Here is a 17,585-nt window from a genome sequence, read left to right on the forward strand (position 1 = left end):
CTTACTCAGGTAGGGACCTTCATTTACATTTAGTATAGTCAATACTTTAGTTAAGGTAAAGGATTTATTAAATAAAGCTTGTAAAAAATTATTGATTCCATTCCAATATGATTTAATTTTATTACATTCATAAAAAATATGAATCCAGTCTGCTTTATTTGACTTTTCACACCTCCAGCAAAAAATATTTGTAGTAGTACTCATCTTTTTAGTTCTATCTGGTGTTAAAAATGCTCTATGTAAGTATTTCCAGTTAAATATTTTCCAGTACTGTGTGTTAGAGGTGTAATTAACTGATAGTAAGATATTAGTTTTAATTTCTTCTGTTATCTGCAATGACTGACATTTTGTTAAGAACTGCCAGTATAATGGTTTGGGAATTGTTTTATGTTATTAACTCTTTATATAGATTTGAAATGGAATTTTTCTTTTCACAACTATTATATATAAATTCATACATAAAACTTATTAGATTTGGAATATCTTTTAAATGAGGAATTATTAATTAATCTGCATAAATCTCGAGTGTACATTAGAATGCTTTGTAAGGTTAACCAGTCCTGTGTTGGAATATTGTAAGCGGTTTTTATCATATGTGTATCTAAAACATTTAATTTATTTACACATTGAAACCAGCATAAGAATCCATTTTGTTCCCAGGAGGTTATTGTTTCCCTATATATTTTGTGAGGAAAGTTCTTAATGATGGTAAATGGGGTTAAAAGGTCAAACCAGAGTTTTAGATCTATGTTCGCATTGATAAGTTTCCTAAAGGAACTGATGTAATGATCAGTGCTGTTTAGAAGGATTTGTTATATTATGTTGTATACTTATGCATAGTATGTACCAGGGTTTGTCTGATTTGTCTACTATTAAAAATTTTTTTAACAGATTAAATTCATTTGTTAATATAGCCGTTGTTAATTCTTTCCAGTTGACAAAATAATTTGGGTTTATCCAGTCTATTGTAGTTTTTAAGCACATATGCTTTTATATATGTTTCTATTTCTGGGAAGTTCAATCCTCCTTGTTTCCAGGGTCTAATGTGATGAATTAGAGCTACGCTATTCTTTTTGGGATACCATAAAAATTTTATTAAACATGTGTTTATTTCTTTAAGAATGCATCTTTCACGAATTAACTGTATTGCTAATGCTACATGTAGTATTTTTGGCAATAAGACCATTTTTATTAATTGCAGTCTGTCTTCCAAAGTTAATATAATTTTGTTCCACTTTTCTATATATATTTTTATTGTTTCAATAATGGTTTTATAATTTATTAATATTGTTTCATTTATATTTTTGCATAACACTATTCCTAAATAATTTAGCATAAGTTCTTGTTTTCCTGTGATAGATTTATCTGTAAGTTGTAGTTCTTTTTTCTTATTTAAAAATAGCAATGTTGATCTATTAAAGTTGTTTTTCTTTTGGCTTTTCCTGGTAGGGGTTGCCACAGTGGAACTCTGGTCTGCTAATCATTGGCAGTAGATTTGTACGGCGCTGAGGTGCCAGCTCGACGCCCAACTTTCAACGAAGGCACGCCCATTCATGCAAATTTTTTGAACGCTACTCAACCACGGGGAGGACATGCAGACTCCACACAGAAGGCGCGACAGCCGAGAATCGAACAGGAGAACCTCTTGCCGTGAGGCGACAACGCTACCGCTGCACCACCGCAGCTTTCATTTTGATCTGTTTTATAAGATTTCAGGTCTACACTTTAATAGATCAAAATTAAAGTGTAGACCTGAAATCTTATAAAATTTCTCCATTACTTCTTCTAGCTCTCCTAATGACTCTCTGGAATTTGATAGGGTTAATAAAATATCAGCAAAAAGCATTATTTTAGATATGTACTGGTCATAAACTTCTATTCCGTTTATTCTTGGATTTTTGCATATTATTTCTGCAAGTATTTCTATAGCCAAAGCAAATAAAATAGGAGAAAGGGGGCATCCTTGTTTTAGTACCTTTTGTTATATGGATAGATTCTGAGGTGAAAGGACCTAATTTAATGTAGGCTAAGTTATTAATATATATGTTTTTTAGTAATAAGATGCAGGGAGGAGGAAATTCAAATAATGCTAAAGTTTTAAATAGATATTCTTAGTTGAGGGAATCAAAGGCTTTTTCTATGTCTAATCCGATTACAAGTGTTTCTCTATCTTCTTTATTCACATAATCTATAAGAGTAAGTATCCTTTTAATATTATTGTGTGTGCCTGTTATATAAAAATCCAGTTTGATCATTATTGTCTTTGAAAGTGGGATTTTCATTCTGTTAGCTATGATTAACATGAATATTTTGTAATCATTATTCAGTAATGATATAGGTCTGTATGAGGTGCAAAGGTCTAATGGTTTATTATCTTTTAGAATTGGTGTTATGAGATAATATTTCCATGAGGGTGGTATTTTTGCTTCTGACTGGACTTCTAGCAAAGTTTTATGAAAAAGAGAGTTTACTGTTGAAGGGAAGAGTTTGTAAATTTCTGTAATTATACCATCTATCCCTGGAGCTTTGTTAGATTTACTTTCTTTTATCTTGTCAACAATTTCTTTGTAGGTTATAGGTTTTTGTAGGTCTAGTTTTAAGTTTTCAGGATTTTTTTTTTATATTGATAAGGATTGTATCTAAGTTTATTTAGTTGGTATCTAAATCTTCTTTTTTGAAGTGTTCCATATAATGGAACCAAAATGCTTCAAGGATGTCTCCTATATCTGATACTTTTTTCCCTTTCTTTTCATGATATATACTACTAATGTTATTTGCTTTAGATTGTACTTTAATTCTTGTAGATAAGTTATGTAGATATCTGGGGGAGTTTATTTTTAATTTTTCAAGGTTTCTCTTAATGACTTAGAAAGCAGACTTAAGGAAGAGGAAACACAGAAAATCTGCTTCTTGAACAAAACACTTGATTGGTTAATAAAGCAGTTGACTTGGAAAATAGAGAGAGGAGAAATAACATCAGGATTTTCAGATTATCTGAAAACACAGAAGGTGGGGATATTATTTCCTTTTTATCAAGCTGGATCCCTGACTTTTTAAATTTAAAAGAAGGACTCTCCTTTGGCATTGAAAGGGAAACCCCTATTCCTGTTATCCTTGTCTGGTGGTGGTGTAGCATTTCCTTGAGGGTGTCAGCCTGTTTATGGCTGCTTGTTTTAAGATTTTCTAGGTTCTCTTTAAAATCATCCATCTTCAAAGACAACTCCTGCAGAGTAGATGCCATCTGTTGTAATTCCTTTTTTAAGGCAGCATCCTGGTGAGAATTCTTTGAGTTGCTCATTTTAACAAGTGAATGTATCTCCAAGTTTTTGACAGGAAATTATTTGTAAAACTTCACCAATGTGTCTAATTATGTAAAGTAGTCCTTTATCTATATTATTTTATACTTTAAAGAAAAATAATATTTTTCCTGTCTTATTTAACTAGTTATATGGAGCTCTAAAGTACTGCTGCTTTCAGTTAGCCATTCAGGCTCTGCCCCCTTGAAATGCACTCTTGACAATTGTAAATGATCGTTCACACACTGGCAACTTAAGTGTTTCTATTTCAAAATGCACAATGTTCTTCCTGAGATTTTTGGCACTGGTAATCAAATACAATAAGTTAACCTTTTCTGAATTTACAGCTTCTTGTCTATTGTTTCTAATGTTAACTATTTGCCTCCTGCTTTATAGCAAATTCAGTGTGGATCACAAAACATGTTACTGGCCTCCTTAATCTTCATCCTGTTTTTATATTGTTAATACTGACACAACATCTCATTTCTCCTTGACAGATGTTGCACAGTTGAAATTATATAGTACTACTAAAAATTAGAATTATTCATAAAATGTGATGCCATATTTTTTAAAAGGCTGTTTATGTATACTGTTTCTGCTTAATTTAAATTAATACCCCACAAACTGCATTATTTACCACAGTTTAGTTAGATGTACTTATAGTAAGCTGTCCTTTTGAGAGAATAAAGACATTTCTTGGTATTTACTAGTTTCCATATATAGGAGCATCCCTTTTGTCGCCATTTAAGAACATAACCTGCCTGTCCTTTGTGGATTATGTCATAAACTTCCTGACATCTGCTTTATGTTTGGCATTAAGTGCGTCTGCGTCTTTATGTAGCTGGCACATGCATGTCCTCGATTAGCAGGTGGAGCATTTAGGCACCCCATAAGCAACATTTCACAATTCTCTGCCACCTGACATACTCCACTATCAGTACCTTGTTCTTTTTTCTTCTCTTATCAGGCAGACTTATAAGCAAGTCCTTTGTAGATTGGAGTCCCTTATCTCATCTCCAGGATGACTAGAAGAATCTACCTCCTTCCCCTGTATTGATTTTATTTCTGTTCTTTATGTAGCTTACTTTGTGTAACAAGTTCCTGTCAACATTTCCTTCTGTTTTGTCTGTGTAGTTCGAACTTTGGTACAACACCACATACTGAAACTATGTTGTGAGCAGAAAGCACAACACGGCTAAAAAACATGACAGCCGATAGTGCTGGCCAGTACTAAGATGAAAGTATGTCTGCAGAAACTGCTGCAGCAGAACACCTGCCTTATCATGTGCATGTCCTACAAACTTCAAGCAAACTAGCCACATGTGCAATATCATCAGCAGCTATGCATCCCCATCATCATATAACATTAGTCATGAATAATACCATGATATAGGAGAAGAGTTGCATAACCTGTTTTATATGACAAATACCTAAACAAAGAAAACATCAGCATACGCCCTGTTTTTAGAAATTATAAGAGACCTGCCTTCCTCCAGCAGCACCAACACATCTTGATTGTCACCCTGAGCATCTTTCATATACTACTGCAGAAGAAAAGTGATGCCAGCTGGGCCCCATCCCCCATGGACATGGTGCGGGAGTAAAGCACTGTAGATACTGCCATGGCAAAGAGTCCACAGCCAAAGAAAGCCATGCTCCACCATTTAGAGATAACATTTCTGTATCAGGCCAGTGATCTTTGGTTTGGGTCACAGAAAGGTAGAAGGATATCCATGCTGCTGTGTTTACTGGGGTGTTTTGCTCCAACAAAGCACAGTTGAAGCCCGGGGAAGAGTATATAGGATGGTTGCATTGACTTACCATATGTAAAATTATTCCACTAACAAGGCCAATGGTACTTTTTAAATAGATGTACTTGACTGTGTGTGTTTTTCCATTATGTTTTTGGCTGAGATCTGCTGGTCCTCTGAAATAATCTGAGGTCCTTGACTGTTTCCTGTGGGGAGGCACTGTAGTGTTCCTGACAAAGCTTTGGCTATCCTTGTGACCCACCAATAAAACACGTTCAGCTTGAGCAATTTTCCACTAGTCCTCTGTGGGACTGTTCCTGATACTGCAGTACACCCACCTTGTTGTCTAGAGGCTGAACAGCTTCAGCGATGATAGACCATTTCCCAGGCCAGTAACTTATTTACACATCTTTTTCCAAGTTGTAGCTTCTTGTGTAGATCCAAAAGACATAATAGAAAGGGAGTTTTTAGTAATGCTGCACTAACCTCTTGACCACATTTGTGTATCGCAGAGCAAAATAAGCATGCAACACACACCATTGTAAACCAGGCTGATCAAGCAGCAGACAAAGAGGAGGCTTCCTAATGAAATGTTGGTGTTGGTACTTAAAATGCAGAGTGCCAACATGCGGGGGGGGGGGGGTACATTGAAAATGCAGAAGAAGTGGTAACATCTAACATCGCTCTTTTGCTTTAAACTTCTTTGCACCCTGAATACCCCATTGTGGAGGACAAGCACTCCACACCCCCCTGGACTTTTATATAAAACTTGAGATTGTCATACCTTGGAGAAAAGGGAATATTCTGATAAATGTCCATCTCAGACTTGTATATGTAAGTAAATAGCCATTCAGTCAGAGCAGTGTGGAACTAGCTAAAGTTGGTTCTGGCATTTCAAACTGTACTCAAAGGAGGATACCAATTTAACACACAGGCTAGTATTGAGCAGCATTTTGCTGTCTCCAGGGATGATGTCACAACACCAGAAGAAAATTATCAGCTTTAGCAATTGGCTTGGCTACTGGTATCATTCCAGTTGGGTCCAATACTTGTCAACCTGGGAGGACATGGTTGACAGGCAATGCTGCTTTTAGGGATGGTCTTTACCTGTCACCTTTAGGCTTTCAGATATTGGCCAAAACATTATCCACCCCTGTAGTGCCTTTTTTTAGGGATTGCCCAACGGACGAACCTTCCAAAATAACAAAAGCTACTTGGGACAAGCTAAAGTTGTTGCTACTCAGTGCTATGAGTCTTCACAAGAAACTGCACTCCCTTGAAGTTCTCCTCACCTTGGGGGAATGCTGACATCTTTGCAATTACCGAAACGTGGTTCAAAGACACAGAAAGCACTCTGGAAGTGCATGACCCATGAAAGAGCAAAAGGCAGAAGTGTAGCTCTACACAAGGGAAAAGCACACCTCAAGACTGGTGATACAATATGACATGCTTGAGCTACTCCATGTCCAACTAACCATGGGAAAATCATTAGTATATTCTTGCTAGCTACAGGTCCCCCACCATGAACCAGAAAACCTATACATCATACCTGAAGTTACTAGAATCACCCACCATCCAGCCCAATACTATAATCATGGGTGATTTTAGTTACTCCTCCATTAATTAGGAGACATATATGACCTCCTAACCTACTGGCTCTAAGATTTCTTGACTTTTATAAATTCATATGCCATGGAGCAGCTAGTCGGCACTCCCACTAGGGAAACAAATATCCTAGAACTGGTATTCACAAATAGGGGAGAGTGCTGCAACCTCCCTAGTGTAATGTCTTCACTGGTAAGATTAAATCACAAAGCAGTCTTCCTGGAAATAAAGGTAAAATTAGCCTCTCCACATAACCCCAAGAAATTTAAGAACTTCTCTAAGGTAAGTTACCCCCTATTAATGGAAGGCATAGCTATTTTTCAAGCTCCCCCAAATCCAGAAAACCAAGAAACCTGTGCAGAGGCATACAGAAAAGTCCTGTACAACCATATTAACAACTACATAGAAATGGCAGTATCCAACCAAAATAAACCCAGGTCAAACCACAAAACACAGCCAACCTGGTGGGACCCTGGTATTAATAGGTTGTACAACAAAAGAAGGAACATCTTCTTGAGAAATGAGGGAATGTGCTGTGCACAACAAAGCAGAAAGTCCCTATTTAGTCTAATCCAGGTGATTCAGGGAACTATTCAAGACTTTGAGATATAAATAGCCTCCAAAGCTAAGGATAACCTAAGGCATTTTTCAGTTATGTCTGCAGTCTTAAGGACAATATACAACAATGTGCAGAATTAGTTGTAGATGGCATCACCTGTACTCAGCCAGAAGATGTGTTAAATCTCTGACCATCTCTGTTTAACCACAGCCTCCAGACTGGCTTCCTCTGATAGAGTGGAGGACAGCAACAATCATACCTTTGCATAAAGGGGGTCAATCTATAGGTTTTAGTTTCATCTGTAAGGCCATGGAAAGATAACACAGGGTCCAGTGTTTGGATATTTTCTACCTAATTTTGCGTTGTCAAGGGCAGGTCATGCCTACTGAATCTGGTGGATTTCTTTGAGAAAGTCACTAAGGCCATGGATAAGGGTAAAACTGTACATACCATCTATCTTGACCTGGTCAAGGCATTTGACACACTTCAGGTATTATAAATAAACTCACAAAACTGTGCATAAATCCCTCCATCAGATGGATAGCCATTTGGCTTATGGACAGGACACATTGTTAAAATGGGTGACTCCAGATACAGCAAGAGGCCAGTTACTGGTGATGTGCCACAGGGTTCATTGCTGGGACCACTCCTGTTCAGAATATACTTCTCTGAATTCAAGGCTAATGTGGAAGGCCTCTATATGACAATTTTTTGCCGACTGCAAGCTGGGGGCAATCATTGAATTCTCCAATGACATAGATATCCTTAAAGAGGGTCTAGATCAGACAGATGATTGGTGCCAGCACCATGGCCTAAAAGTAAATGCGAAAACATGCATTATATTCTTTAGAAAGTCAAATGCCCCTGTAAATTACAACATCAGTAGCACATCACTAAGAGTAGACTCAGAAGTGAGAGATCTAGGTACACTATAGATACATAGTAGACTGAACTTTGACCATCATGTGTCCACAGTAGTGAGGAAGGCCTTCTGTGTGGCACAACTTATAGCTAAAGGTGTGGCATCTAGATACAAGGAAATTATAGTCCTGCTCTACTAGTCCCTCATTAGACCAATAATCGAGTACAGTATTCCATTTGGCATGTACTTGACTAAGCACTTACAGCAGCTGGAGCAACCTCTTGAGATTCCTCACAAAGAAAATATAGGGTGTGAACAACATGTCCTTGCGGATAGACAAAAAGCCCTATCCCTTTATTCTCTCTTCTACTGACTACTAAGGGGGTGATCTATGCCTGACCTACAAGAAAGAACTCTCAAATCCATCCCTGATGGAGCTGCTACACATCCACAAGTCAAACAGTTTAAGGGTCACCTGATCTAAGAATCTAAACTTAATCAGCGACTCAAACAAAACATGCTGTAGAGACAAATGTGTTTTGGAGATTGCTCCTTCTTTGAAACAGGCTTCTTATTCACATTAAGTAGAGTTTTTCCCTGGCCCTTTTCAAAGGTAGTTTGGATCAATGCATGGAGAATCGCAGATCCACATCTGGGGTAGTGCCTATGTCCCTTATAGATGGGGCAGTCTGTAATCTACTCCTGGCATAGGTACAAACCCATGCCATCCTCTTGCCTATAGGAACCATATATTTGGAAAAATCAGGTTATATTAGATAGGCTTGTAAGGGTCTTAAGCCGTTAGCCTAATAATCTCCTATGAAACTATGAACTCACAAGGTCTTCCTTGCTCTTTGTGATGATCAGGTATATGTTACACCTATGTACTGCAATGAGATGTGTACATTGTCAATTTTAACAATCCATAATGCAGGATGTTCTGTAGTCCTATCTCTCCTTCATTCTTACTGATGGGATCGGGACTCGGCCTATTTACAAGATCAAAGTCTTCTAGTTGGCTCTTGGCTAGGTAGGTATCCCATGGTGCACCAGTACAATCCCCAGATCTCGTTTGCCGTGTTGACGAGTTCGGATGCGCTTCTTCTTGGCCGTGGCTAACTTTTACACATTTTGTTCAAAACTTTTGGATAATCTTCTATTTCACATTTTGATAGTGTTATATAGCATTTTATAGCTATAGTTAGTGTAGTGTTGCAGTTAGAATAGTTAGCATTTGTTAGAGCGCCTTTTGTGTGCATTTCTTTAAGTACAGTTGGCCGTTGGCCTTATAGTACTTGGTATCCTGTGTGCCATTTTTCACTTGGTTTATATGTAGATATAGACTTCTATATTACTGTTTTCATACCTTTGATATTAGCAGTTGTAGGCCTTTTTGCACTTAGTTTAGGTTGTGTGTGCTGCTTTAAATCCTTATAAGTAATAACTTTTTTGCGGAGCTTTCCGCTTGCTGTTATTAGTGTTGCTGACAGAACGAGGTTCTGTTGACCTTGTTCTTTGTGAGTCTCTCTACTCGTTTCTGTACCCCTTAGGTCCGTTTTAGTTAGAGGACCTAGTCCTCCCACTTCTTTTGTGTGTGTGTGTCTGTGTGTAAGTTAATCTTCTGTGAGATGTCTAAGGAAGGCAAGGACCATAAGCCATCTGGCTTTAAAAAATGCATAAAATGCTCACAGATGATGTCCATAACGGATGGCCACAGTAACTGCGTTTACTGTCTTGGGGCCATCCACGTACAGGAAACTTGCTTATTTTGCCACTCTTTTAGTGCTAGTGTGTTGCAAGAAAGAAAAAATAAGCTCATTCTTAAAGGTCTCCTAAAGCCTTCATTTGAGGAAGATCTGGCTAGCTCTTCCTCTGCTAGATCTTGGGGATCTAAAAAGGAAAAGTCCAAATCTTCGGAGGCCCTCCCCGGCACCGTCTGTGCACCTGAAGGCTTTTGGGTCTCAACTTTCAGCCTCTTGGGTGTCTCCGCCCTTAGATGAACTTGAGCTAGTTAGTCGGAAGGTGTGGGATACTCCTGATGCCGTGGAGCCAGTCCCCAGGAGACCAAATAAGTTTCTTTGTGCACCCAGAGAAATGGAATTTTTGTCTAAAGGTGTTCCTGTAAATGACATGATGGTGGCGGCGGCCACTAAGAAGGAGCTAGCGGAAACTTCTTTTGTTCATCTGCCAAATAAGGAGCCTCTAACAATGGACAGATACGGGAAGCGTATCTTTTTTCATCAGCGGCATTTACTCTTGGATCGCTGAACTACCTTACACACTTCATGAGGCTTCAGAGAGATCCCCTTAGGAGTTAGGAGATTCTGTACAAGATACATGTACTGATGGAGTCCCTGACAAGGTGTCTGCCCAGTTGTCCACCTTGAACTCTATTGTCAACTCGTCCATGAGGCTTATCTTGTATGCAGCCGATGGAGCGAGTAGAGCAGCGGGTTCAGGAATTTCCCTAAGACGTCATTCCTGGATGTTTGCGTAATTTTGCGGAACCGTTTAAGTGTACCTTTACCAACACCCCCTTCGGTTCTTCATTGTTTGGACACAATTTAAAGACACACTCACCAGTGTGCTCAAGAAGGAAAAACACTCTCTGCCATGGGAGTACGTTTTACTGTCACCTCTAGGCCATACCCCAAGGGTCAGAGAGGTGGTAAAATGTGGTTCAAGAAGTTCCAGAGGTTTTTCAAGATGCAAAGGGTGACTCCTCCTTCAGAGGAGGAGGATGAAATGGTAGATGGTGCCCTAGAGGTGGGGCGGACCGCAAAACCAGGGAGGCCGCGATTCGTTTCGGGGCCGGCCATACCAGATTTCCTGATATGGGGCCCTGGAGCTGGTCGGGGGGGGGTCGCATTTCTTTGTATCCAGAAGCCTGGCTAAGTATCGCTTAAGACAAATGGGTACAAAGAATTATTACCAGAGGTTATGTCATACCCTTTTCTCTGCCACCCAATGTTCCCAAGAGGATCCCAGATGTTCCACCCAATCATAGGGATCAGGCAACTGTGGAGGTCATCCAAAGAGAGTCATCCAAACCATCCCAGCAGACCAAATAGGATCCTGAACTTGCTCCAGATTCTTTTTAGTGCCAAAACGTACAGGGGACTCTAGGCCCATCTTGGACCTCAGCATATTGAACAAATCAATAGAGAAGGACAAGTTCCGGGTGGTCACACTGCAGTCTGTTCTCCCGCTACTAGGGAAAGACACTTGGATGTGCTCAGTAGACCTCCAAGGCGCTACCACATAAAATTGGACAGGCATCGAGGAGTCCTCTATGCTTCCGGCTGGGAGACAGTCATTACCAGTTTCGTATTCTGACCTTTGGTCTCACCACAGCCCCCAGGGTGTTCACCAAGTGTATGGCAGTAGTGACAGCTCACCTGAGACATCAAAGATTCCAGGTGTTTCCGTATCTGGACTGGCTCCTGACTGCCCCCACCAGGCATCTACTTCTTCAGACCAGGGACATTACCATTCAACTTTGTGCCCAGTTGGGGATTTCTATCAACTGAGAAAAATCTGCCTTATTGCCCTCGCAATTTGTGAATTTTATAGGCACAGAGATAGACACAGTAGACATGTTGGCTCATCTGCCAGTAGAAAGGGCACAGAATCTGGTTCTTCAAATTCACCATCTTCTCCCTCTACGAGAAGTCAAAGCCAAGACTATTCTGAAGCTTCTAGGGACAATGGCTTCCACCATACTACTAGTGCCGCTAACCAGACTACACATGAGTGTTCTTCAGTGGCTGCTGTCGTCTCAGTGGTCCTTTCAACACCTGCCGTTATCTCATCACATCCTGCTGATAGACTCCTGCAAGAAGGACCTAATTTGGTGGACTCAACCCAACCAGTTAACCATGGGTACTTCATTTGTCCCTCGCCAACCCGTTGCCACTGTGACCACAGATGCCTCACAAGGTGGGGTGGCATTATCTAGGCAGGACTGTCCAAGGCACATGGCAAGATCATGAGGCTCACCTGCATATCAATGTTCTAGAGAGGAGGGCGGTGCTCCTGGCGTTGCAAGCACTTCACGACTTTCTACCTCTTGGGATGATTGCGATACAATCAGACAACTTGTCGGTAGTATGGTATATCAACAAACAAGGTGGAACCAGATCATACCCACTTTGTCGAGAGGCCATTCGGGTTTGGAAATGGGCGATATCTTCCCAGAGTTTTCTGGTGGCAGAGCACATTCTAGGGACAACCAACATGATAGCCGACAAGCTCAGTTGGGCAATCTTGATGTCTCATGAGTGGTCTCTGAAACAGGAAATAGTGGAGCAGATTTTACGCAGATGGGGACAGCCTTCCTGCGATCTCCTTGCCAGTCTGATCAATGCCAAATGCAGCAGCTTTTTCTCCCTCATCCCTCCTCCGGGGGAGTCACTGAGAGACGCACTTGTTCACGGTTGGCCCTTGAGTCTCCTTTATGCTTTTCCTCTTCTTTCTTTTCATACCCAAGGTTATTCAGAAAGTGAAACAGTTGGGAATCAAATTGATCCTCATTGCTCCTTACTGGCCTCGTCAGGTTTGATTCCCTTTCTCGGGCCTCTTCTCCTGGACAATCTTTGGATTCTGGACCCAGTGCCAGATCTCTTGACGCACATGTCAGGTTCGCTTCATGACACGTTACACACCCTCAATTTGACAGCTTGGTTGCTCCAGTTCCATCCCTAGTCAGGCTTCATGTCTTCTCACCCTCCGTGACCCATATCCTAACGTTCTCTCATAAACCCTCCACTAGGAGACTATATTCCAGTAAATGGAGGAGATTCTCTATCTGGGCTGAGAAAAAGAATGTTTACCCTTATGCTGCCTCCATTCCGGTGGTTTTGGAATTCCTGTCTGAGCTTTTCCACCAGGAATCTGCGGCTGTCACTATTAGGTTTCAATTGGCAGCAATTTCTAATTTTCATCTAGGCATACAAGATTTTAATTTGATGTCACGTAGGCTGTGCAAAACCTTCCTCAAAGGTGCCACTTTAAGACCTCCTTTTCAAGAACCTATTGCTTCATGGGATTGAATTTTGTGCTATCCGAATTGACGTCTCCTCCCTTTGAGCCTTCTTATTCATCACCTTTGAAATTTCTGTCTTGGAAGACTTTGTTTTTTGTGGCTATCACATCTGCCAGAAGGGCGTCAGAGTTACAAGCACAATCTGTAAAACCCCCTTATCTGATTTTCACAAAGACAGAATATCTCTTCGTACTAATCCATCCTTTGTCCCCAAGGTCTCTTCCCATAGCACTTTGAACCAATCCATAGAACTTCCGGTGTTCTTCCCAAATCATTCCAACGCAGCAGAATACAGGTTTCATCGGTTGGATGTTCATAGACAATTACGTATTTATTTACACTGAACTAAGACTTCAGGAAGTCAGATCAATTATTTGTTTCCTTCTCCGAATTCAGGTCAGGTTTACCAGTTTCCAAAGTAACCCCCTCAAATTGGATATCTAGCTGTATAGCTTACATTTTACACCTCTGAGGGTAGGCCTTTACCTTTCAAAATCAAGGCTCATTCTACGAGATCTCAGTCTACCTCTGCAGCCTTTCAAACCAGGGTCCCACTTGATAATATCTGTGCAGCAGCAACTTGGGCTACCCCTCACACTTTTATTACTCATTACAAATTAGATTTAACCTCCAGAGGTAGAGCATCCTTTGGTTCCACTATACTCAGGAGTATTTTTCCTTGAGCCACCGAAGAATAAGGTGCTAGGGACGCTGTCCCATCAGTAAGAATGAAGGCGAGATAGGACTGCAGAACATAAAGAAGTTATGTACTCACCATAACGTTCCATGTTTGTAGTCCATCTTGCCCTTCATTCTTACGAACCCATCCTCCTACTCCCATCCTGGAAGTACCTGGAGACAGGTCAGTATTGTTATAATTATTCACTGGAGACCTTTTTATTATTGGCTTCTTTTGGTATGTTGGTTATTATTTCTCCTAGTTAGCAGCAAACAAGATCAAGGGATTGTACTGGTGCACCATGGGATACCTACCTAGCCACGAGCCAATTAGAAGACTTCGAGCTTATAAATAGAGTCAGAGCCGAGGATCGGCTCTGATCCCATCAGTAAGAATGAAGGGCAAGATGGACTACAAACATGGAACGTTATGGTGAGTACATAACTTCTTTTTTTTGAGCATACACCTAATACTGTAACACACAATATGTTGTACAGAGATGCTGTATTACCTCTACACAGCAGTAGGCACATGTAGATTGATACAAGAAAAGCCATGGAATATTGATATTGACAGCATTCTTAACATTTTGGCGATCAGAACAGACATGTATGAGAGAGAGACCCTGCCACTGTGAGCACAGTTTGTGTAGAGTACAAGAGAACCATTGATGCCTGATAGGACAACAGCTGATAGGATCAAGTCTAGCTGATGTGTGCCATACAGCACACCAGTTTAATAAATGATCCACTCACTACTTGTGCCCCTATTATGCTCTGCTGTACTATGCACACAGTTGCATGATCAGTATCACTAGGGGCTAAAGCACATTTGTCAGTTGAAACCACATAATGCCATGATCTGTTCTGCACATAGTCTCACAGCCAGCACCAGCAAGAGCTACAGCAAGTTTAGCATTGTTAGCCATATGCCACACTGCATTGAACACACATTTGAATAATGTGCATCAATGTGCTAGGTATAATACCATTCTGTAGTAAATATCCATTCACACATCCAGCACCTTTGAGGATTCCAGTGCTGTGGAAAGTGGTGCCTCCGTAATGCTGTACTGTGTTGTACACGTAGTTAACATGACCAGTACCAGTGGAGCCTGTAGCATGCTGGGCACTGGGTATCCACATTGTCATGTGGGAATGAGTACACAGTGCCTTTTTGGTCAGGGTTGCTCTTTCAGTGTGTTGTACAGCAGACTCTTTCTAAACTGTCATGTTTGCCTGTAGAAGTACTGTGGCGCAAATGAAGCCTATGGACAAGGTGCTGTGGCTAGCATGTTCTCTAAAATTGTAGAGTTTGTGTCCATGTTATGTTAGTAAGTTGCCATTTCTGAATTTTGTTCCTCTAGATTTTGGTGGTGTGTTTCTGTTTTGTATATCTTGTGTGATGTGCATACCTCTTAGAACAAGAAATCTAGGTAAAGCCAAACATAATGGGGGACAAAAGCCCAAAATCAGAGACAAATTTAAACTTTGGCTCTTATAAACTTATGAAGTTGCTAGAATAATTTGGTTTGCATTACCATGGACTTTCTGAATGATATGAAGTATGAAATTTAAGCAAATGTCATTGACTTTAATCCTTAATGAATTTTCAGGATACCACAAATTTTTATGAGGAACGCACCAAAAATATGAGTGAAAACTCAGACGCTTCCAAAGAAATCTGGATAGTTGAGAGCTATTTGAACTGTAATATTAATGCATGTTTGCTGAAATGCAGTTTCATTTGCATGCGTAGTACACAAGCCGTTCACATAATGCATATGGCATTTTAAGGCATATCTACAATTTTTCATACATCGTGTTGCTTAGTGCATTATTCTGCTGGTTTGCACATTGTCCACCATGATTATGAATTTTATCCATAATGTTCTTGCAGTGTCTTCTTTTACATAAAGTACTTCTGCATTTCCATTGTATGTCTTCTTTCCTTCTTTTAGAAAATATTGTTCCCTTTACTGTGCTGATATAATGTGTAATATACTGTCTTCATCTTATTTGCTTTTCTACCCATTGTTTTTTCCATTATAACTATGCCTAGTTTCTGCATAGGACACTTAAATGGTGAAATATGTTAAAATAATTGATTTAAGGTGGTGCTGAAAGTAGTAAATAATACTGTTTTCTCACTGAATATTCTTAGAATATGAAAAAAAGAAAAGGCAGGACCTGCAGATGCCGTAAGAGAAAGAAGCAGCCTCCAGCATCTGTGTATGGAGGTACGAATTCTTAAATGTTGTGAGATGAATTTGTACTTAACATTAGTGATGGAACAACTTTTTTTGTTTGTTTTTTGTGAAGTCATTCTGTTTGTAGTAAATATCAGTAAGTGAAATGACAGTTTACATGTTTGGAAATTGGAACTTTTTACTTTTTTGAATTTTGGTGTTACCATCAAACTAGTTAGAGAGTTTCATCACACAGTGTCAAATGAAAGAAGGTAGCTGACCAGCCATAAGTGGAGTTGCTATGAGTTTCAAAAAGTTTTATTGTACATTTTTATTGCTTTGTGTAAATTCTGTATTTTTATCATTTGTATTGCTATTGTATAGATAAATCCTCATCAAGCATGCATATAAATATGTTCTCTTACTTTCCTAATAAAATTCACTTTGAACATTATATAAGAAATACACTCCTTGCTCCAGGCATCCATTATTTTAACAATATTTTAATCTAAGCAGCATTATCAGATATTCCATGGGGAACCATTCTCAGTAAGAATCAAACTTCTATTACTCTACAAACCAAACTTAATTGCATCTCCAGATCTTTACTTTATTTTCAGCTTTCAGCTTAAATACTTATACCATTTCGCATTTGCCTTTGATGTAATAAGCTATTTTCATACAGTTTCTCAATTTCTCTTAATTGCATATCTCCCCATTTTATTATGTCATTTATTTTGCCTGGCTTTTTAATTTTTCATCCAACTTATTTTCTTTTCATTTTCCATCATTGCATGCTAATGTTTGTTATATTGCATAGGTGTTTGCAGTGCTATACATGCCTCCTTATGAAACTCTTTCGTCAGACTGACCTATCAACATGTCTTGCATTCACATTCTAAACCTCTTCAAACCACTAGTTCTCTTACAGTCCAAACTTAGTGCATTTTAAGCATATGTAAGAAAAAGGAGAATGGAAAATGCCTACCTGCACCATTGGACTAATCATTTACGTTTCTTGTTTATTTTCTGTCACCCATTAGCAGCACCAGCAGGGGTCAAGGAGATTCTGCATTTCTTTAACCACTGATCCGATGTTGTTCAGTTTCATCTGATTCAACACATGGGGTTGTAGGATCTGATCAGATCTGTCCTCTGCACCATCTCCGAAGCTTCATGGATCCAGGGTTCTGACTCCTTCCTTGCCCATAATTTCCTTCACTCCACCTTAGTACCTCAGATTGAGTTTGCTTCACCAAATTGAAAATTTATAGAAATAACCCATTCAAGGCCAGTTACTAACTTGACAGGAAATACGTAGGAGAGAATCACAGTTTGAAAAGGACTGTTCTCAGAGAGAGTGTAAATGAGATCCATTCAATCCCCACAAACCAATAGGTGATTTGGAAGTGGGCAGAAGGGAGGGAGGTTGAACTGGACAAAATCTGGCAACACGGCTCCTTCGTTATGTTAAATACATAACTTTCATATCCAGTGTTGTCTATTTTCATCTGATTCAACACATGGGACAGATTCCCACACTGTTTTTACCTGTGTGGTATCAAGGAAGAATGGTTGTGCCATTGGAGGAACGTGATCTG

The 17,585-nt window shown here is 39.6% G+C and overlaps 1 protein-coding gene across 1 annotated transcript in view; it reads left to right on the forward strand.

The window, feature by feature from the left end:
• The window catches only part of LOC122802412 (SET domain-containing protein 4-like), a 233,681-nt gene that overhangs the window by 70,424 nt on the left and 145,672 nt on the right, over positions 1-17,585 (forward strand). Inside the window, exon 2 of the mRNA XM_044072034.1 lies at positions 15,960-16,035. Coding sequence (XP_043927969.1) covers positions 15,963-16,035 — 73 coding nt within the window. The 5' untranslated portion in view covers positions 15,960-15,962. The remainder of the gene's footprint in view (positions 1-15,959; positions 16,036-17,585) is intronic.

The sequence above is a fragment of the Protopterus annectens genome, chromosome 5.part0 (assembly GCF_019279795.1).
Source record: "Protopterus annectens isolate FY-2018-M chromosome 5.part0, PAN1.0, whole genome shotgun sequence".
Classification (NCBI taxonomy): Eukaryota; Metazoa; Chordata; order Ceratodontiformes; family Protopteridae; genus Protopterus; species Protopterus annectens.